The sequence below is a fragment of the Anticarsia gemmatalis genome, chromosome 10 (assembly GCF_050436995.1).
Source record: "Anticarsia gemmatalis isolate Benzon Research Colony breed Stoneville strain chromosome 10, ilAntGemm2 primary, whole genome shotgun sequence".
Classification (NCBI taxonomy): Eukaryota; Metazoa; Arthropoda; class Insecta; order Lepidoptera; family Erebidae; genus Anticarsia; species Anticarsia gemmatalis.
In genome coordinates, this window is record NC_134754.1 from 4,677,955 (window position 1) to 4,699,553 (window position 21,599).

Here is a 21,599-nt window from a genome sequence, read left to right on the forward strand (position 1 = left end):
ACAGTTTATTGGTAAGTAGGTACGATGAAATAAATCAGAATATCGTTTCTTAATAAATTTATACCTGTGTTTATCCCTTAAACTTCCTCATTTAAACGGGAATGCTGAACCTGGTTTTACTTTTACATTCATAAAAAATCCTGGAGATCGAATTGAGTAATAAAGTTACGGGTCGAGGGGGGGACCAGCATCGTACGAGGGGGTGAGGGGCGCGCGGAACATAGCTGCCGGTATATAACGTGCGCTCACGATAACGTCCTTCATACCGAGATCAACTAGTTTGAGTGTACCACGTCTGTTCAGTGTTACTTGTGTAATTTCCGATAAAAGTAAGTACAGTGCATATTAAAATTAATAATTTCTACATTCCATTCAATTTGTACGGAAAATATTTAGTGTTTATTCAATTGTTCAACTATTAAGTAATGAAAGTAAAGCGGTTCATATTTCGCGGCGTATTGTTTTTCATGTGTAGGAAGCCAACGATCTTTATCCATTAGCGGCAGTTAGCGGCAATTGTTTTGATTACTCAATCTTCAAATAAGTCCTAAAGTGACTTCTTATTAACGTGTAAACCAATTCGTAATTTGTGAAGTGAATTAAGTGAGAATTATCACAAAATAATATCTTCGTTAATCCAGTAACTGAATTTCTCAAAACCGAAAACCGGTGGACGACCGGTGGTTAAGAATTGGGTAAACTAAAAAACAGTAAAAAATAGTTTTCGTAACGACGAAATAATTATCTAAATAATCTCAAAGCGTGCACGTGCAAACACTTACTTATAGATAATTATAATTCAAGACGATCCATACATTGTAAGTCTAGTTACCAACCGGCTGATCATGAGTTATCCACTTCACTTGTCGCAACTAATTGAGTTTAAATTACCTCATAAGAAAAGCAACTTATCTTGCATGATGTTCATCGGCGAGACACACAGTAACCGGTAACCGGCCAATGAGATTGTATTCAACAGGGTCAAACTTTACGAAGGGTTATCGTTTATCGCTATGCATCTGTGCCGCATATTACCCTGATCTCACTTGATTTTTTCAATCGTCTAGTCTTATTTAAACTATCATAGCTAGGAAGAACTAGTTTACTGTTTATTTATAGCATAAATAACATTGGATCGATTGCGTTCAAGTACACTGACAGTGACCAATTTATTTGAATAGTCTTGTTTTGTTACTATTGTGGTAGCCAATAGTCGTTGGTGTCCAATAAAAATGGATGCGAATTTTAAACTAAGCTCATCCTGGCAATTTAGAAGATTTCAGTAGTCGAATTCCGAATACAAAAACTAACAAATAAAAAAAAGAAGCAACAATGGTCACTTAACTAAACTTGATGAAGATTTGTTCGTTTGCATTGATGATGTAATTGTAACTGAATGAAATAAATGTGTTCAATTATCTAGCTATGTTCTGTGTCTGGCCTCTGTTGACACTATACGGTTGAGTGAATTCACACGTGTTTGTTAATCTGTGATTACATACATAGATCAGTGTTTACGTTTGCGCATAGGTAGGGTTATGTTTAACAATTTGTTGACATCGAGAATTTTTTATTATCTTTAAAGAAAACTTATCAAATAAGGCTATTAAATATTTTAAGTTTTAAATTAATTGTACTTTTTTATTTCACAGAATAAAGATGGCACCTTCAAATATTTCGCTTAATGAAGTAGTCATAGTGTCTGCTGTGCGCACTCCCCTTGGATCCTTCAGGGGCAAGCTGGCACCTCTCTCAGCTTCCGAACTCGGAGCTATCGCGATCAAAGCGGCCGTTGAGAAGGCTGGCATTCCGAAAGATGAGATTAAAGAGGTAATTATTACTTATCTTCTTTGTGGACCTATTTTTTTATTATTTCTGTATTTTAAATTTATATAGATAAATCAAAATCATTTCTAATTACGTTTTCTTTTTATTTTAGGCTTACATTGGTAACACCTGCTCCGCCGGAATCGGTCAGGCCCCTGCCAGACAAGCCTGCATCTTTGCTGGTCTCCCCGAAAGCACTGTGTGCACGACCATCAACAAAGTATGCTCCTCTGGCATGAAGGCCGTTATGTGCGCCGCTCAGGGCCTGCAGACCGGCGCCGAAGACGTCATGGTAGCAGGAGGAATGGAGTCCCTCTCCAACGTACCTTTCTACTTGAAGAGAGGAGACATCACCTACGGTGGTATGCCACTCGTTGATGGTGTTCTCCGTGACGGCTTCATGGATTACTTCAACAACATCCACATGGGCGACTGCGCCGAAAACACCGCTAAGAAACACAACATCAGCAGAGCCGATCAGGACGACCATGCCATGACCAGCTACAGGAGAGCCGCTGCCGCGTATGCCAACGGAAAATTCGTCAATGAATTGGTACCAGTCACTGTACCCCAGAAGAAAGGTGACCCCATTGTAGTTACCGAAGATGAGGAATACAAGAGGGTCGACTACGAAAAGTTGGTCAGACTTCCCCCCGCGTTCCAGGACAAGAATGGATCGGTGACCGCTGGTAACTCCTCACCACTGGGTGATGGAGCTGCTGCTCTGGTGTTGATGACCCGCCAAGCTGCCGAAAGATTGAACGTTAAGCCTTTGGCCCGCATCATTGACTTCGTAGATGCTGAGCGTGATCCTATTGACTTCACCATTGCCCCAGCTATTACTATTCCTAAACTCTTGGCGAAGACTGGCGTAGATAAGGAGGAAATCGCTGTATGGGAAATCAACGAGGCTTTCAGTGCTGTCGCTGTCGCCAACCAGAGGCTTCTTGGTTTGGACCCGGCTAAGATCAACATTGATGGAGGCTCCGTGAGTCTTACCAACCCGATCGGTATGACTGGTGCCAGGATCATCGTGCACTTGGTCCATGCTCTGAAGACCGGAGAGAAGGGTGTAGCATCCGTCTGCAATGGAGGAGGCGGTGCCTCAGCCATATTGATCGAGAAATTGTAAATACCACCTTAAGCTGACCATATCTTCGTGTTAATTGTTGTTGTTTAGAAATGCTTTGTTGTCACCGAGTGAGTGTTATTTTAATATTTAACTGTTAAGTGTCGTTTTATGTACCTAATCGAATAATCTATTATTTCTTGTAAATAAGATAATGCAGCTGTCATGCATTTAAATGTAAATTATTAAAAGTTATGTAAGAAATCCTTGATTTTTATTTATTGCGGTATTCAACTTGCCCGCTTCTTTTGCATGATGTTAATAAACACACTTCAAGTAAATCTACTACAATCATCTATGTGAATAAGTACATCGTGAGTATCGTGACATCAGCATTGCAACGATACTTTGCAGTATTGCAATTTTCACTTATGGGTTTAAATTACATAGCACTGTACATTACATTAGCATTGTAATTGTCTGGCGCTATCAGGTTTCGAACAAACATAGACGTACATCAGAGCATTTGAACTTACTTCCGTCAGAGAACAAAGTCAAATCATTTCGATATAAATCCGCTAATTCATTTGTGTTGTGATAAGTGCTCAACATAAAGTCATAATAGGTACTGGTTGTTAATGACTTAATAAAAATCACATGACCGGATTTATTAGGTCTCTGAACTTCTTTAGATATTTTTATTTGATAAGGCTATTTTTATCCTATCATATATAAAAAGTAGGTATAGGTATTGTGTTTATCTAAGATTGATTGGTAGCTATCAGGCCTGCGTAATCCAATAGCTGATAAACGGTCTTAGATTGTACCTATGACTCAATTCCGCTTCAAATCAAATTCCATAATAATCTTCGAAGTAGTTTTGATCTTTAAATTCCTTTCGGTAACGAAAGCAGCTCTTTAAAATCACCCACCCATCCATGATTTTACTTCAGTCACAGTCCTTAACCACGCGACGGTATTTCAGTCCATAACTCCCTCTCAATTATGTAATATTGTAATCTATTAGTTATTGCCAAGTTTTGATTATTTTTGTATTTACAGATGCGGAAACAGATATTGAATACAAAGCGACATACTACATGTTACGAGCATGCCGTGAACAATTGCTGAATAACAATTTTTTGTGCTTACCGGTGTTATGTACACATAGCACATTTCAAATATCAATGTCAATGCCAAATTAACATGCTAGTGAGTTACGTAATTGTCTTACTAAATAAATCTTAGCTGCAACATAACATAACAAAGCGCCTAATATGATACTATAACATTTATGTAGTATTAAGTAGGTAAGTACGTATATAAGTACCAGGGTTGCCAGGTGGCCGGGATATCCGGGATTATCCTCATTATCCCGTAACATTTTACTTTGAAAATGGATCTGGCAACCCTAATAAGTACTTACTACTACACAAATTAAATAAGGTAATAGTAGAAGTACCGAAACTAATATTTACTTCAATAAAACATTTACAATGGGCCAGAATGCACTACGCAGTTTAGTAATTTTCAAATGTAAGTACGCCATGAGAACTGCGCAGTACCTAGGTACACACTGTTTATTTCCAACAGCAAATTCAGAAAATTGCCTTGAAATTTGGACTGCCACCATGGCGCAGTGGTTTAGGTCGCCACGCCGATACATTTGCGTCAGGAGGTCGTGGATTCCATTCCCACACGGAGCAATTTATTGTGAGATCCACAAATAATTGTTTCGGGTCTAGTTGTGCTTAGTGTCCGTTGTTTGTATGTTTGTAAAACTCCCCGCGACACAAGAGCAATTCTTAGTGCGGGTGTTGTCTTTTTAAAACTAAATAAATAAATTTCAAACTATAGCTTTATGTCAAATCACATAATAACTAATAATAATATGATGAATCCTTATCCCTTTCTAGAACTAAAACCGGGACTTCTGAACCCTTCGCACAGGGGCAGCAAGAAATCCATAATTAGTTATGGGTTTCTGTGAGGAAGATTAACATCATCAACAGGGCAACGTATTATTTCAAGGCCTCTAATAAATCAATAAATATGTGATAATTTATTTAAATCAACAATGGTTATTTAACTTTAATTTGACCCATAAAATATGCAGATTCATCTACCACGTGCTAACCAAACATGTTTGTGACATCATCTTACAAAATTGAGTGATAAGAGATAACATTGTATTTGTACCTACCAATTAAGGTCAAGAAAACGGTGGCGCGATGACTAGAATAGACTGGTTGAATTAGAAAATACAAACAATATTTGTTAAGTACCTACATACTTTTTATACCTACCTACCATCAGTCTACTAATAAACCGATTTAATAGATAAATACATGCATCACATAAATAGGTAGCAACCTATTAAAGTCCTTACAAATCAAAATGATAACTTAAATCTGTTGTTACCATTTGTATCAATAAAAGTTATTTATAAAAATATTTTTTAATCGCCAATATGAAAGTCATCATCAAGCTTAACAAAAATATGACTAACATGGCTTTATGTATATTTGGTAACTGATCTTGTGACTTGGTTGGTCATTGCCCGAGAGCTGTTATCATTGTTTTCATAGTAGACATCGTGTGTGTTCATTTTTTGCTGAGCGCACCATGAGATGGCTTATTTTTCAGAACGATTAACTAATGATAATTCTATTTTAAGCAAAAGAGATAAAATAATGAGTGACGGATTATAGATAGGCAGAAGGATGTATGATTCGATTCGATTCTCAAGTCCCTGGATTTGAAAATACAGATACTCATATCCACTTTAGAAATGGTGAGAACAAAAATCGAAATGAAGGCCCATAAGAGGAGTTTTGGGTAAACTGACATACTTATGTAGGATAGGTTAGGTTAGAAGGCTGATTGACAAAACAGAAGGAAGATGGGGAAGGGAATAGGAGGAAGGCTTGAGTAGGAAATATTTAAATCGGAATAAATCTTAAATTAGAGTTTTCTCAACTAATCTTATGGGAGATAGAGATCTATAACATTTAGCAGGAATAGCACTCCGAACAAATATGATCTTAATTAATTTACAAAAAAATACTAGGTAAGTATATATCTTTTGAGATATATAGTATGTCTCAAAAATGTATTTATGTTAATTTAATACGACACAGTCCAATAAGTACAGTAAATACCTAAAAAACAAGAATAGAGTCGGTCTTCTTTTTTAAAGTCGGTTGAAATTATAGCATTGAGTTTAATATTTAGTAGTTTTTTTGTGCTAGACTGGCAACATTATTTCATTCAAAATTCAAATCGCTCGTAACGTACTTTCGAAATCCGCTGAATTCGGCTGTCAGTTGATTTGATTTCTATGTCTTTTGTTGAATAAATATTCGTTTCTCATGTATTTATGAATGAGAAAACATTAGTTTTTAATTGGCAGTGTTTAATTTCGTAAGAATAGTTGTTTAGTCCGTGTTTTTGTGAAAGTATGGCACAATTCAACTACTTGAATGAAATAAATAACGTAGCCAAAACAATGGATGGGCCTTTATCCCGGGGTCCTCCGCAACGTTGGGCAAAGAAAACTGCGAACGAGAATATAAATCCTGGTTTGAGTGCATCATTCAAGAACCATTCGAATGTGAACATTAGTGCTTGTAACTTGTCGATGCAAAAGTTGTCTGTCTCCGCGAATCAAAGTTGTAATAACAGTGTACTCTCTAGTAATAAGACTCCGACGCGAAATGACAACAAGAAAGGCAAGAAGACGCCTTCTAAAAACAAATCTCCAGGTAATAGATCACTAAAACGTGTCATTACACTAAAAACATCTCATTTTCATTAACCGCTTTATCTATCATTATTGCTTGAAAAATCATCTCTCATTGTTGTGACTTTGATGTTTCCAAAGTGTATAGACGAAGAAAAGTTATCCCTCTCAAACTTGCAGGTCGCTCGACAACTCCTACTCCCAACAAAGCTTCGAAGACTCCCAACAAGGCTGACAGGTTCATTCCATCAAGGAGTAACTCCAACTATGACTTGTGCCACTATATGGTGAGAATAAATAAGTATTTCTTAATGTCTTATTGTAAACAATAAGAATATGTTTAAGTTTAGGTAATATTTGATTGTAAAGAAGGCTTTTCATTTACAAGAAAATAGTCGATTTTAAGTTTGAAGTTGACAAAATCATGTGCATTTTATTTTTAAGTGTGTGGTTATAATTTGGTATTAATTTTCTATAAAATTCATTAAAATGTACTCAATTTCTTTCACATTACATAGCTAATACCTACTTGTGCAGGATATCATTGCAATAGTTACAAGTTTTGCCGGATTATAGTAAAATGTGCTTTATTCACAAACATCATTGTGAATAGGGACTACCTGTGAGGAAAAAAAAGGATCAATTCTTACTGTATGATTGTAGAAGATACTAGAACATGTTTTCTTACAGCTGTTATTGATTTCTTTTGAATATTCTAAGTATATTCAAGTATTCAAAGTAAAACTATTTTAATATTTATAAAGTTTTTGATGAGATCAGTATTTGAGTAATTTTGTAACAACCCATACAAATAGAGTTCTAAGCAATTTTACTCTACTCAACAGTATGATACTTATATCATAAAAATCATTTGGCATATATAGTGTTCTAGGATACTTTCAAAAAAAATTCGAAACAAATAATTTACAGCTGAGCCGTGATGAAGACAAGAATGAAGAAGTGGCAGCTCAGACGGCAGCTGGGGAGGCTATTGGTAGAGCTCTCACTGACACGGAGCCTGGCCGCTTGCTGCAGTACACTTGTAAAGCACCTGCTGCTCCTGAAGGCTATCAGAACAGACTCAGGGTTGTGTATTCACAGGTATATACGCTTGCCATTAACTCACATTATGCTCTACTAATATAAACCTATGGATTTCTGGTACTATTTATAACGTATTATACTTCAATAGAAGACAGGCATAAGATAAAATTGATATACCTGACTTATGTCGTTTTTCTTTTGTGTAAGTGTTTTTTTCTCACTAGTCTTTGATGTTGTGACTTTTAAAATGTGATAACCGACATAGATTTGGGTGCCTTTAAGATGCTATTGTTGCTAATATGATTGTTTTTAATACAATTCTTATACAGATCATTATGTCTATCCAAGTCCCTTATTTTATTTTCAGGGGACTAAATTATTTACTTTTAATTTCCTGCTTTCTGTTTCCTATAACATTCTTCTACGAAAATCGTAACTTAGTTTTGCGCAAGTCTCACATTATCATTATTGAGAATACACTTTTTTATTAATTTAGGTGTCTTCAATAATCTGTGGCTTATATTGCAGGCTAAGGTTCCGTCATCAGTCAAGAACACGACAAGATACATCCCACAAGCTCCAGACAGAATTCTGGATGCACCAGACATTTTGGATGATTATTGTAAGTATTCCTACAAGTAGTTGATGCTACAAACTGTAATAACATAACTTATGTTTGTGTTTCCAGACTTCACTGATTTTTACACAACTGATTATGATTTCTTACCAAGTTTTTAGGCAATCTGGCTGTGACTATATCAATAAATTAATTAATGTATAATGCAATCCAAATCAATGCAATCTATGTAATATTGATTGAATTTTACTTTTCATCTAGATCTGAATCTAGTCGACTGGAGCGCGTCAAACATCTTAGCTGTAGCATTAGGCAGCTCTGTATACCTGTGGAATGCAGGCACTGGTCAGATAGAACAACTTTGTACATTAGAAGGGTCTGAAACTGTGTGCTCGGTGCAATGGGTGCAAGGCGGCGGCTCGCACTTGGCTGTTGGCACTTCGTCTGCTACTGTCGAACTGTGGGACTGTGAGAAGATCAAGAGGTTGAGGGTATGTATAATATTCTTTTTGATTTGAATGCATGTGCACTTTTTCAGAGTTCAATCGGTTTTGATCTCTCTCCTGTCGCCTTTGTTATTAAATTAGGATTAAGTAATAGTTGCTTGGGATGGTATGTTTTCTCTTAATCCAATTTATTCTCATCAAACACGCGGAACTACAACTTAAATAGTTGTCACACAAGCTTCCGTCGGAATATCTTAAACCGATCTTTAAGAGTTTGCGCCAGAAAGAGAAAGAGGTTGTCAATAATGTTGTGGTCCAGGTGATGGACGGGCACACGGGGCGCGTGGGGTCGCTGGCGTGGAACATGTACATCGTGAGCAGCGGCGCGCGGGACGGGAACATCGTGCACCACGACGTGCGCCAGCGGGACCACGCCGTCGCCACCATACATGCGCATACGCAGGAGGTACGTACCTTACTACTACTATTGTGTATAATGATCCTGAATTGACTACTACGACTGTAATATTTAGATACCAAGTACCTCTCTATCTATGGGTTAGTATTACTACTGGTATTAGATTCTTTACAAAATTGATTAAAATAGTGCTTTATAGTCCCGATGTAGTACATACTCCGGATGTACTCATAATACGTAAGATCAGACAGAAGATTATTATGTTCTTTTGTCTTTAGATTTGCGGATTAAAATGGTCACCAGATGGCAAATGTCTTGCATCGGGCGGCAATGACAACTTGCTGAATATTTGGCCTATCGCACAAGGACAGCACTACTCGCAAACTCAACATCTATATTCTTTCAAGTAAGATCTCTTCCTAAACTTATTTATTGCCTCTTACTTTCTTCTAGAAATGCTTATATACATCAGTTCAACCGCTTTTGCGTAATTGAGTAACAAGCGCTTCAAACACCCAAACATGACTGATTATTTATTCGTGCGACAATAATCTATAATAACATTTTCACCATAGGAAAGTCAGTAAATAAAGCAAACGTTTGTTTTTAGTCAACATCTAGCTGCAGTAAAAGGTCTGGCATGGTGTCCGTGGAGCGCTGGTATATTGGCGTCCGGCGGCGGTACTGCAGATAGAACTATTCGCATCTGGAACATTAAGACTGGAACTAATCTCAACACTGTTGATACTAAGTCTCAGGTAATTAACACGTTGTTGATTTTAAATCGATAAAAAAGAGCAAAAGCGCCCTGCCTTTTACTCAGGAGGAAGGGGTTTCTGGTTTGAAATGGAAGCTAATCTATGTGGCCCGTCCAAGTGTCTGTACAAGAACCAAAAAACTGCGACCCAGTTTCATCACAACTAACTATAAAATACATAATCTCAGCTTAAATAGACATCAAAATTAATAATATTCTTAATTTTCTAGGTGTGCTCAATAGTATGGAGCACGCACTACAAGGAGTTGATCTCAGGGCACGGCTACGCGAACAATCAGCTGGTGATATGGAAGTACCCGCTCATGACGCGCGTGGCCGAGCTCAACGGACACATGGCGCGAGTGTTGCACCTCGCACTGTCGCCAGATGGCACCACCGTGCTTTCCGCCGGCGCTGATGAAACACTCAGGTACACACACTTAAAACTTCGACGTTTAACGCATACTTATTTTATTTGACGATCCAGTTTTCTTCAAATTGTTGTATTTGTTTTCAGGCTCTGGAAGTGCTTTATGCTGGACCCATCAAAGAAGAAAGAACCGACTGACTCGAAGGCGGCTAAATCGTTACTCAATCTCAACTCGTTGATTAGATAACTAGTCTAACTCTTAGTTAAGAGGTAATACAATAACTGACTGATATTGTGATTTACAATTAGTTTAATTTGCAACAAGTATTTGTTGTCTAGTATATGTTGACTTTGTTTAAATTTTTCGTATTTCTTGTGATTTTATTGACTTACATTCGTATTGCGTGTTTATAAACTGAAAATGTATCCATTTTTACTCTATGAATTTATTAATACTACGAATAACACTTTGTTGGCGGGTGGTACTGTATTTTTGTAACATGTTTTGGTTTTCGACAATTCAAGAGAAGTTGAGGTCGTAAAATGTGTACGACGTTCTAATTCATTCTAGATCTACTTCTTTTTTTCCTTTCTTAAATACTTGACTTACTATTATCCTTCAGATTCTTTAGTAAAACATTTCATTACCTCGGCTTCCTTGTTTAAGGACTGTACAAACTTAAGATTGTTTAACTGTACCGTTTGTATGACTTTAAGTATGCGTTAAGATGTTTTTAATTATGTAATTTTTACAATAAGAAAATAAAGATTTACATTCCCAAAATATGAATTTCTTTTCGGTTATACAAAGGTATTCTTGCCTCGTGGCTCAAAGTTCAGGGTAATGAATAAATAAGCAGAATTTATATGGTTTTATATTTATTAAAAGTAACATATTTTCCAAAAATATTTTTCTTATTACAAAATCAATCATTACAATAAAATTTTCGATGTAGTATATTTGAGTACATTGTTATTGCATTACATTTATCAATTATGCTGATTTTGATTTAACACATTCAAATTGCTGCATCGTTTCCGAATAACTAATTGAGCATCATAAAATTCTGTAAATAAAAGTTATTTTTTTCATACTTTGCCTACTTAATCGGACTTTCACAGCCTACGTAACGGTTAAGTTTCAGAGGCTACAGAAAACTTATTGAAATTAAAATTGTGAATTCTTTAAAAAAAACTTCTATATTATTATCATACAGAAATAAAATTTCTCTGGGTTGCAAAAAATAACCGAAGGAAAAAGCATTTTCTGTACATGCGTTTAAAATACAAAAAAAATGTGAATTGACTTAAGTAATAACATTTTCTATGAATATTTGTGACCATAACGTGAGGTTTACCAACATAATTATTCAAATACTTAATTCATGAAACAGAAATAGTTGTATTCTGCACAAAACATAATAACATTGGTATCAATCTGAAATTGATAAAAATAATTGCTTTCTATATATCATACAAGACATGATAAAATATTGCTCAGTCGCTCTTTTTGAGTCTATACAAGGCCGCCTCACAACTTCGGAAAATATACTTTTCATCAATTTTAATTATAACTGAAATTATTAACTAATGCTATTCAAAGCATCCAAATTTATACGACAACAGAAATATATTTTGCAGTTTGTTATGTGTCGGCCTTATAGATGCAGCAAATTATCACATTACCTAATTATCACCACTGGCAATACTTATTATAATAAGTACCCTTTTCTCCGCTTCGTACTCCATCTAATAGAATTCATAATAATAATATACGAATCTATTTATTGCATTGACTTTACGCTTATTTCAACATACAACACAATCAAATATTTACTATACATAATATATATCTATAATATTGCATGTCACAGTTTTCATGTATTAAAAAGTTGTTCGATAATAACTAGCATGAACTATAAATCTTATGAATAAGCACCATAATATTACTTTATAGAATAATTAAAATATATTTAAAATGGATATAGTGACGATTTCTGTGTATATCATAAAATGCTGTATAGCAACCATTGGTTTCAGAAATCTCATTTGCACAGATTAAAATTTACTGTATAATAATTGTATGGGTAATTGCCCAGTATTGTATATGTACTTAATTGATTTTTATAATAATCGCACCAACATTGTCTAAACGTGTTTTCAAATTACATTATTAATTGAAAGATGGCACGTTTTCTATCAATAGACGTACTAACTAAACGAGCCCCGATTTTTAAAGCATTAGTCAAATTCAGAATATAAAATTAATCACATAAAGGACCGTTTGTAGGTACATCTTAATTTAGTAGTAGCAACATCAAAAAATAAGAAATAAAAAACATATCACCTAAACTTACAAAAATTTGTTCTAAGAAAAGAATCAACAACCGTGTTGTCTTTTACGTATGAAAAGATCTAAGAGCCAAGTTATACTAAAATGGCGGTTATAATAAAATAATTTAACATTTTCACTAACGGATATCGTCCAACTCACTCGTAAAGCATGCCAGGACTGGTGGGATTTTAATCTCATACTTAAAACATAATATACTAACGTAACAGTAACTTGTTCATGTGTGCATCGTTGTATGCAATAATATCCATTTGATGTTATTTCATAACACGAGAGGAAATGCTTTGTGGACTAGAGAATAAGAAATCTCTTACGCTATCCTAGTTTTAGTATGTACTTGTCATTTATTATAGTATCGTTAGGTCTAAAACAGAGATTGTATTGTCTTAAATAACAATATTATAAAACATAGAAGAGCTAGTCGATTTGTAAAAGAATTGGCACCAGACAGTCACTTATAATCTCAACCTGGTTAAAAATACAACTGGATAAGTTTTCATATAAATGAGATCTGAAAACAAACCTTAATTGATCTATTTTATTGTTAGCACCTATTCGTAATATTGGCACACTTATACAATTTTCGAACCAAAGTTCTTTGACACTTTCTACGCACCAAAGTTGTCCCTTATCCAGTTGTTTCACATAAAATCTGAGGCATGCCCAGTAGTCTCCTCTAGCTCTGTCCCTAAGGTGGCAACAGGGAATTTTCTTCTCAGTTACCCAGAGAAGAGAGGTACTCTAAACAAGTCGGAGTGAACAAGAGACTTGAGAAGATCAGCATCTTAAAGTTACCATTTGTCCCCTTTGGCACGAATTGGAAAGGGGAAGGCTGCGAAAATTTGGTATCTGAGTGACAAGTGGGAAGAAAATTCCCAATTGTCAACTACCTGAGTGCTACAGGGGACTACTGGGAATAAACCAAATCAGGCGTAAGCTCACAATTGAGTTTAAGAAATGCAGAAATATTGGTTATTGACTTAAAAATAACTATTGAGCCACTTACAGTGTGAGAGAGTAGAATAAACTACGTCGTATAATAATAAATGCATCGAAGGCAGTGTTCATATTCGTTGAGCGTTCGTAAAAATAGTGTCTTTACTTGATATGTTATAGAATAAGTACGTACTTAACTTCCGAGTATTCTGGCTTACGTATTGTTTAGCTGTGTTATTTTATACACAACCGTGATATAAGTAGAGGTGTTAATTAGTGTTAATAGTTCACAAGGTATCAGACAATCGATATTCACGCAGTAATGGAGATGTAACAGATTTTAACTGGCCGTTCTGACAAATGTTATGAAAAAAATGCATTGTATATTTCAGTCTATATACTTATTAAGAGTTTTTCAGTCTATTGATATTTAGTTTGTAGTTTTGGCAATACGTTGTCGTTAATCATCGATTAAAATTATTAACCGACAAATTGTCTGAATATTTGATATCTACTTATTCTCCGTATCTGTTACATCTCTACGCTATAAATGCCAATACAAACGAGATTTTACTCACTAAAACTTACACCCAATTAAGATATTTGTGCGTATTCGTTACTTTAATAGGCGGATAGACCTTTAAACACTAGCACAGTCCGAACCTTGTAAACTATAAAATTGTATCTCCAGTGCAAAAACGAACAATCAATCAATATTATATCACTTAAGACTTTTTTTCTTTAAGCTTAACTGATGTTCAGTGGAAAAAAGTCGTAAGGTAACGAGAAAATACTACTACTTATGTTTGTTTTACACTGAAGATGGGATTGTATGGATATTATTGCATATAACGTGTAAAATGCTGGAAGCAGTGTGCTATGTGTTAGCCTTCATAACGTTCATTATGTGTATGTGGCCAGGATTGTCTACTGTGACGAAACATGAGAATTTGTCGTCGTGACACAACCGCTTCGCGTTCATACCTGACAGTTTGATGCAGGCTAGGATTTCTCTTCTTTTTGAGCCTTGTTTGCAGCTGAAAATAAAGCAAATATTATTTACTAGCTGACCCGCGCAACTTCGCTTGCGTCACATAAGAGAGAATGGGTCAAAATTTTCCCCGTTTTTGTAACATTTTTCACTGGTACTCTGTTCCTATTGGTAGTAGCGTGATGATATATAGCCTATAACCTTCCTCGATAAATGGACTATCTAACACTGAAAGAATTTTTCAAATCGGACCAGTAGTTCCTGAGATTAGCGCGTTCAAACAAACAAACAATCAAACAAACAAACAAACTCTTCAGCTTTATAATATTAGTATTATTTATAATATGAATGCTCGTGAAATACAAAAGTATCATGTATATACTGACCCAGCGTGATGCTACTAAAAACAATAGAAAAAAGGTTTAAGAAAAACAAGTGCCCCGAATGATCACCACAGAGGTGAGCTTGCTAATTCTGGCAGTTTCCTTACTTGATATTATGAAATGCATAAGGAATGTATTAAAATATATTACATACCATTTCCCCTTCCATATAACTTTCCAGCAATGCTGCGGTAAGTAAAAACCGTCTCCAAAGAACATATTACAGTTAGACCTCGTGTTATTTTCACTGTTGGCATTCGGCGTCTCGGCTCTCACTTCCATTGGACTAGCGATGGGCGATAGAACGTTGTAGCCGGGCCTGTGGATATATGAGTTAAGCACTAATTACTTTATTTTAAAGATCATGACCCGTTTTAAGGTTCTCGATTATAAACTGCGTAGTAGCTAAACATAAAAATTATGTGTAAATCTTGAATGATTGGCTTTCCATTGAAAAAGCGAAATTGTTCATCACAAAAAAAAATATCAATTTGGATTGATGAATAATAAAATCATTTTAACACTGTTAAAATAAAATATAAAAAGGGAGTTCTTTATTACGCTACTATTATATCAAATTAACAAATTCATTTAATTATAACAATTTAATATGAATCAAAACCTTACCTTTTAGCGATCCTATAAGCCCTCGTCTTCATAAGGTAAGTGATATTCCACCAAACAATCTCCGTTGCCATGGTAACGAGGACCAATGGCGGCTGGTCTTCATCATCGTCTAGCGGTAACTGAGGTGGTGACAAAGCGGGGTTCGGCGACATTTGTATCAAAGAATTGCGGTTAGATCTCTCAGGAACGGGTGAAAATGAACACGAGTGCACTTTCGACTTGTGGTGCTTTAGAAGGCTTAGCTGGATTTTCCGTCGTACGTTCCATACCTAAAAAGAAAAAAAAATATTTCTTCATAAAACTGTTTAATGTCACAAAAGCGCATTTTGGCCCGCTGATCTCCTAAAGTATTTATTTTAACAAACTTGTAGCTTCCCAAGCGTGAATTTGGCATCACGCATTCTTCTCATGCATAATGCGGTTTTCTTATTATATTAGTAGAACCAAAAATCAAACGAGGTTTTTGGCGTTTAAACCCCCGATCAAAATAAATGATTAGTTACCGCATTTAACACATAAAAGACCAAATCTAAGATTTAAAAGATTATTATACAATATAATTCTTACCACAACATTCCCAGAGTCTAGTCCCATAGCAAGTATATTGCCATCCGCAGTGAGATCACATGAAATTATCACATTGTTGAGTTTATACTCTTGTATTGTTTGCAGCTCCAGGCCTCCTTCCTCGTTCAATTTCAGTTCGAACGTCTAAAAAAAATTAAAACAAAAATTACATACTTTAATAATAATCAATATTTTTACAAGATATTGATAAAGGTATAAATTTTAAAACAACGTTTTAGTTAAAAATTAAATCTATATTTGCATATAACATAAGGTAATTGGGCACCCATCTAATACGTAAAATTGGTGAACACTTATGAAATGTTTTGTTCGTCAGTCATTAGTCCCGGTTAAACGTTGTTATCACAAAAACGCCTGTAAACCGCATTTGATGGAAACGGTAAGCGAAACCTGTGCAGCACATATGGTATCTTTCGGAAACAAATACCCGTTATTTACCTCACACTCTCAAATAAAGCGTAATCATTGATATTATAATTACCTGGAATCCTTTATTATTTCTATCGCAAATAACCAACACATTATTTTGGAAGGACGCAGCACTGATGTGTACATCTGGTTGTCTCCCGACTAGTATTGTAGACACATTCAAATTCTTATCCCACAGTTTGATAGTAGCATTATCTTCTACGGTGATAATGCCTAAGTCTTGAATCCAGAAACATTCGACCAAACTGCTTCCTTTGCAAAGACTTTTGTTCTCGCCGTTCTTGAATAAACGTTCTTTGGAATTGATGCTTGTGTCACTGCTTGAACTTGAAAGCTTTTCCGTCCGAATTGGTTTTCTTTTAACACCTAGAAACAAAGTTGTTAACGATTAAAAATCGGGTTTGTATTCACCTCAACAATGTCTACTATTAGGTCGGGGAAAAAGTATTTTCGCATTATAGTATGTATGAACTTGTGATAAAAACTCTTTGGCTTCAAGAATCAGAAATTAGTATATGGTTCATTAGGTTTCTTTCAGTGAGCTCGTGAGGTACCCAAATATCGAGCTGTTTTGTGTAGAGAAAAGATTTTATTACAAGTTAATACATACTATAATGCGAAAAGACTTTTCCCCCGACCTAATATAAAATTAATCTCAAATAATTAATTATTGTTACATACAGGGTTAGTTACTTACAATAAGGAGCTTAGCTTAAGTGTGCAGTGATTAACATAAGTGCTTGCATTATTTAACTCTAACATACACATGCTTAAGCTGGTTCATACTCACGCTTACGTGCCGCGCGGAATCTGAGTACAAGCGAAAATTTCCTAAAAAATCTTCTAATGCATTCAGTTTCTTAATTTCAATATCCTTCATTTCGTAAACTTTGTAAAAAGTATTTAAAATACACAGTTATATGTATATTTTTGAGCACTCGTATAGCAAGCTGATAATCGCAGCCCGTAAGCGTTGTTATAATTGCCAGCTTTCACTCAACGACTCGAGGTCCATGCATACCTTGTCTACAGGCATAAACATCATACACACAAAAAACTCACCCTGCAAGTCATTAAGAATTTCCTGCGACCCAAGATTATTATTACCTCTCTTCATCATCGCAGTTTTCCACATACCCGTATCTAAGCATAGCTGGTAGGCCATCAAACATCGGTTCTCTCCCGCAACGATCAATAGATTCGTATGAACGAACTTCAAGAATTGCACTTTACTATAAATATCCATAATGGTAACTGTTTCTTTAGTACGGATGGTGTATTTCTTCACTGCGCCTGATTTCAGTCCATATATAATGTATTGGTTGCACGGCGCGATTTTCACTCTCGTTATATATTCGTCAGATTTTTCTGTGATTTCGGTTAACACTTTTTGGCCGCGCATCACCTGAAAAGTAAAATAACAATGATCTTATATAGATGTAACGTTTTTTTTCCGCAATTTAAATAATATTAGCATCGAAACACTTCAAACAGATATCGTCAACCTTAAAACTGTCGATATTTTTTTGTACTGACCACATTATCCCGATATTTTTCATGATATAACATCACATGACAGTTATAAGCTTCCCAAAACTTTGTTCCTCTTTAAAAATGACTTATGGTATAATCAGAACTCCAGACACGCGTTGACATAGCTCATACATACCTGGATATTATTCTTATCATCAATCACAGCGAGCAAAGGCTGCGCGACATTATCGTTGTTATTACAAATGCCTTTCAAGTTCAATGGTTTGAGTGTATGTCTGTCCAAGCTGAGGGTGTTTTTCAGTATCTTCTTAGTTTCCTTATGGTTGGCAAAAGATTGATGTCGCCGGGGAGTGTTGCCAGCACTCTCTGTAGCTGTCGGTGTGGAGTTCGGAGTTTGAGGCGTGGAGGGATTCACGAAACTCACGTCGAAGTTCGTTGTTAGGCGGACTCGTCTAAAAAGAATGTGTTTTATTAGACTTTTGGTTTGTGTTATGTAGAGTAATTTTACGGACCGAATATCCCTGCCGGGAAGGCAGAATTTTTAAAGAGTTTTAACGTTAAAGCTAGCAAATAACAATACGTTTTTATAATTAAAAATATATGGAACATTAACACACAATATGGAGCATTTTATGAGTGCGAACCAGTGGCGAAGGCTTCATACAACTCGATTCCTACCGGCTTCCCTTTCTGGACAGACTCAATATTAGTGTTAAATTAATAGTTTACTATTGCCAAATAATACACAATTAATAAATAATCACCAATATTTAAAACGTAATCTTTAACTAGAATCATTAATCTAATCGAAATAGTACGAAAACGCCTACCCTTTAAAAATTACGCTCCGCTAAAAACGCAACGTGAAGTAATAATAATGAAATAAGCCGGAGGCGCTGATCGGGAATCGCGTACAATAAAAACTATGGCGACGATGTCGCTTACGACCTTTTGGATCGCGCTTTACACCGCGCTGCATAGTGGCGAGCAAGCCGGAGGAAGAGCGGGTTGCCTCGCGCTACAGCGCTCGCGCCGCGGCGAACACATGATCTTACGCATTCTGTCGCGGCGCGAGCCGCGTGCAAGAGCGAGATGGCGAAATATAAGCTAAGCATCCTGCATAAGTATGAGCCGAACATTCTTAGTTTGACATTAGGTTATGTTTGTTTACTGTTTACATTTTTCGCGCGCTCTATAACAAATTAGAATATTTGTGTTTATTACAACATTATTCCTTAGTAAATGTGTTTGTGCATAACTGTGAATGTATCAGTGTATTAAACAGTAATTGTTTTGCATGTATCCATTGGAGTACATATTCATTTTGTCAGATTTATAGGTTAAACTCATTTCTAAAAAAGTGTTCTGCGTTTTTCCGTAATGATTTGGTATTTTATTGTTGATAAATACATTCTAAATTGCTTGTATAATATGTTATTAAACAACCAGTGCGAGACAATCATCAATGATTCGAAATACGTTATCAAAATATGTGCTGTTGTGTTACCTACGTGTTACTACTGAAGTCAGAGTAACTAAATACAAAACAAGCATGATTAGGTAGCATGGTAAGTACCTATGTATTATTAGACTGTAGAGAGAGAAATAAGAGACTGTAGTCGAATGTAGATAATACTCTCATATTGTTATTATGCAGTAATACGCTCTTTTTACGTCGGCATTCTTACGATGTCTATATGTAGGTACTATTCCTAGACATTGACTTATAGCTCCGGCTTGCCTTGCATAAATATTGACCCTTCGCCACTGGTGCGAACATTTTAGAACAAAGCTCATATCAATATTTACTTCGTTATTTATTGAGATAAATGAAGTTTATACTAACCCACTCTTCTGTGCTGTTTGTGCGATGTAAGAAGCGTCTAGATACCACACTTTAGCGTTATCTTCGATACATCCCGTACCAGTTAGAAGCACATCAGATCCCGGTTCGAATTCATCATTCATCATCAATTCACTGACCGCCATTGATACAACATTGCTGGATTAAAAAACAACATAAGGTAAAAAATAGAAGTAAAAATAAAGAGTACCATAGAGAAACTAGAAGAAAATCGTAGTTACGCTTACGGCTCGCATGAATATTAAGCGTTCGAGCAATTGACCTACTATGAGAGTTGAGATAGTGGGCCTAGGAAGAGCTTCACTAAAAATGACAATGTGTAAAAAATCATTTTCAATTATCATTTTCTATACGAACAAAACGCGTAATTCTTTCTTCTATACGAACAAATACGAAAAATCGTTGTACTGTTTGCATCCCTAAACGTAACATTTAGTTAAATACGGTCACACTGTAATACATTTTAACAGTTGAAAGTTGCGCCGAACAATTGCGATTAATAAGCGTCTCTACTAAAAACTAGTAGTATACTTTTTAAAAGCAACTTACCCTCGTCTATTCTCCAAATCAAAAGACCTAGTATAAGTCTTAAGGTCGACGCAAACAACGCGACTATCGTTAGTCGACACGAACAACAAAGTGCCGCTCTTATTCACCGCAATTGATAAAAACGACATATTTTCTTTCACTTCCTCACTCGCGATCACTCTCTTGTATCTACATTTGTTTGAATTCACCGAGCTTAAAGAGATTTTCACCTCGTATTCCATTACCTCGTTAGATTTTAGTGTTATTATTTTATCGCTACCTGGAAAGTAAAACATATTTTCTGTAAATAATATTTCTATTCATGACTATATTATAGGCAGCTTATACTTATTTGTATATAGAAGAGATTTGATCTAAAGGCTTGCTCAGAAAAGGGTCCTTTGTGCACAGATATAAATCCTTGAATAACGAATAAAATTAATGAAAGATGTGGTTTTTTTTAATGCGTTAGGTGCATTATTCAATATAGCTGTTGGGAAGAACAATATACATCGAGAACTACTCTTCTTTGCGAAGGGCTTTTGTCACAATACGCTAACAGTGAAATACTACTAGATATCACGCATACCTGTTTATGATAGCTCTTACATATGGCACTTTATTTAAAAAAATGAAAAAAAAATCATATGAGTACTTACCAGGAACTGTAATCATATCTAAAACAGGACCAGTCTCTTCAAAAGTGATCACTTTCTCCTTAGTTTTAAGTTCGATCATTTCTACCCGCCTATGGCTATTAGACTTTGTCGCAACGATGACATACCGATCATGATTGCAAGGCACACAAGACAGAATCTCCGTATCTCGATCAAATTTATCAATCATAGCGATGATTTTATCACTAACGTTGGGTAAAGGATTCCATAGAACGATAATTTTGTCCGTATGCATGATCAAGAATTGCTCACTGTTAGTCCATCGGCAATTCAAATATGGTCCTAGTTTGGGACTAATCGTTTCTGTTTCAGCGAAATGACTGTTGTATACGTCTTCTGATTCTGTAACATAATTGTGTTCGATGAATGTTGCGTATTATTACTTCTTTGTTATACGTGTTTCGCTTTCAAATATAGTCGAGTTAATGTTAAGACGACTTACAAATTATTACTGTAAAAGATTAACTTGCATTAACAGA

At 35.6% G+C, this 21,599-nt stretch overlaps 3 protein-coding genes across 6 annotated transcripts in view; 2 read left to right on the forward strand and 1 right to left on the reverse strand.

Moving 5' to 3' along the window:
* Window positions 1-202: 202 nt before the first annotated feature.
* Window positions 203-3,160, forward strand: LOC142975924 (acetyl-CoA acetyltransferase, mitochondrial-like). Its single transcript, XM_076119077.1, has 3 exons — window positions 203-329; window positions 1,653-1,830; window positions 1,940-3,160. The coding sequence occupies exons 2-3, from the start codon at window positions 1,660-1,662 to the stop codon at window positions 2,957-2,959; spliced, it is 1,191 nt and encodes a 396-aa protein (XP_075975192.1). The 5' UTR covers window positions 203-329; window positions 1,653-1,659; the 3' UTR covers window positions 2,960-3,160.
* Window positions 3,161-6,173: 3,013 nt separating this feature from the next.
* On the forward strand, window positions 6,174-11,044 carry fzy (cell division cycle 20 protein fzy). 2 transcript variants are annotated; one of them, XM_076118898.1, is made up of 10 exons: window positions 6,174-6,660; window positions 6,849-6,925; window positions 7,569-7,739; window positions 8,211-8,304; window positions 8,521-8,750; window positions 9,025-9,171; window positions 9,402-9,529; window positions 9,734-9,881; window positions 10,111-10,310; window positions 10,398-11,044. In XM_076118898.1, exons 1-10 carry the CDS (start codon window positions 6,357-6,359, stop codon window positions 10,495-10,497), a joined length of 1,599 nt encoding a protein of 532 aa, XP_075975013.1. In that variant the 5' UTR covers window positions 6,174-6,356; the 3' UTR covers window positions 10,498-11,044. The 2 variants fall into 2 exon arrangements, with proteins under 2 accessions (XP_075975013.1, XP_075975012.1); XM_076118897.1 differs by having other exon boundaries at window positions 6,175-6,660; window positions 6,819-6,925.
* A 53-nt stretch (window positions 11,045-11,097) lies between these two features.
* Window positions 11,098-21,599, reverse strand: part of Dark (Death-associated APAF1-related killer) — a 28,998-nt gene continuing 18,496 nt past the window's right edge. For 2 of the 3 annotated variants that reach the window (XM_076118894.1, XM_076118895.1), the window contains exons 11-20: window positions 21,103-21,462; window positions 20,465-20,723; window positions 19,898-20,053; window positions 18,227-18,503; window positions 17,620-17,962; window positions 16,610-16,923; window positions 16,108-16,251; window positions 15,541-15,809; window positions 15,068-15,232; window positions 11,098-14,576 (exon numbers count right to left, since the gene is read on the reverse strand). In XM_076118894.1, coding sequence (XP_075975009.1) covers window positions 14,417-14,576; window positions 15,068-15,232; window positions 15,541-15,809; window positions 16,108-16,251; window positions 16,610-16,923; window positions 17,620-17,962; window positions 18,227-18,503; window positions 19,898-20,053; window positions 20,465-20,723; window positions 21,103-21,462 — 2,447 coding nt within the window. In that variant the 3' untranslated portion in view covers window positions 11,098-14,416. The remainder of the gene's footprint in view (window positions 14,577-15,067; window positions 15,233-15,540; window positions 15,810-16,107; window positions 16,252-16,609; window positions 16,924-17,619; window positions 17,963-18,226; window positions 18,504-19,897; window positions 20,054-20,464; window positions 20,724-21,102; window positions 21,463-21,599) is intronic. The other variant, XM_076118896.1, reaches the window with a different exon arrangement.

What these genes read in the sequence shown, in the direction of transcription:
- LOC142975924 (XM_076119077.1), top strand. Translation starts at nt 1,660, where the DNA reads ATGGCACCTTCAAATATTTCGCTTAATGAAGTAGTCATAGTGTCTGCT. An exon ending in CGAAAGATGAGATTAAAGAG is followed by an intron (nt 1,831 to 1,939) that starts GTAATTATTACT and finishes TTTTTATTTTAG; the next exon opens with GCTTACATTGGTAACACCTG.
- fzy (XM_076118897.1), top strand. Translation starts at nt 6,357, where the DNA reads ATGGCACAATTCAACTACTTGAATGAAATAAATAACGTAGCCAAAACA. An exon ending in ATGACTTGTGCCACTATATG is followed by an intron (nt 6,926 to 7,568) that starts GTGAGAATAAAT and finishes AATAATTTACAG; the next exon opens with CTGAGCCGTGATGAAGACAA. An exon ending in CTGTTGATACTAAGTCTCAG is followed by an intron (nt 9,882 to 10,110) that starts GTAATTAACACG and finishes TTAATTTTCTAG; the next exon opens with GTGTGCTCAATAGTATGGAG.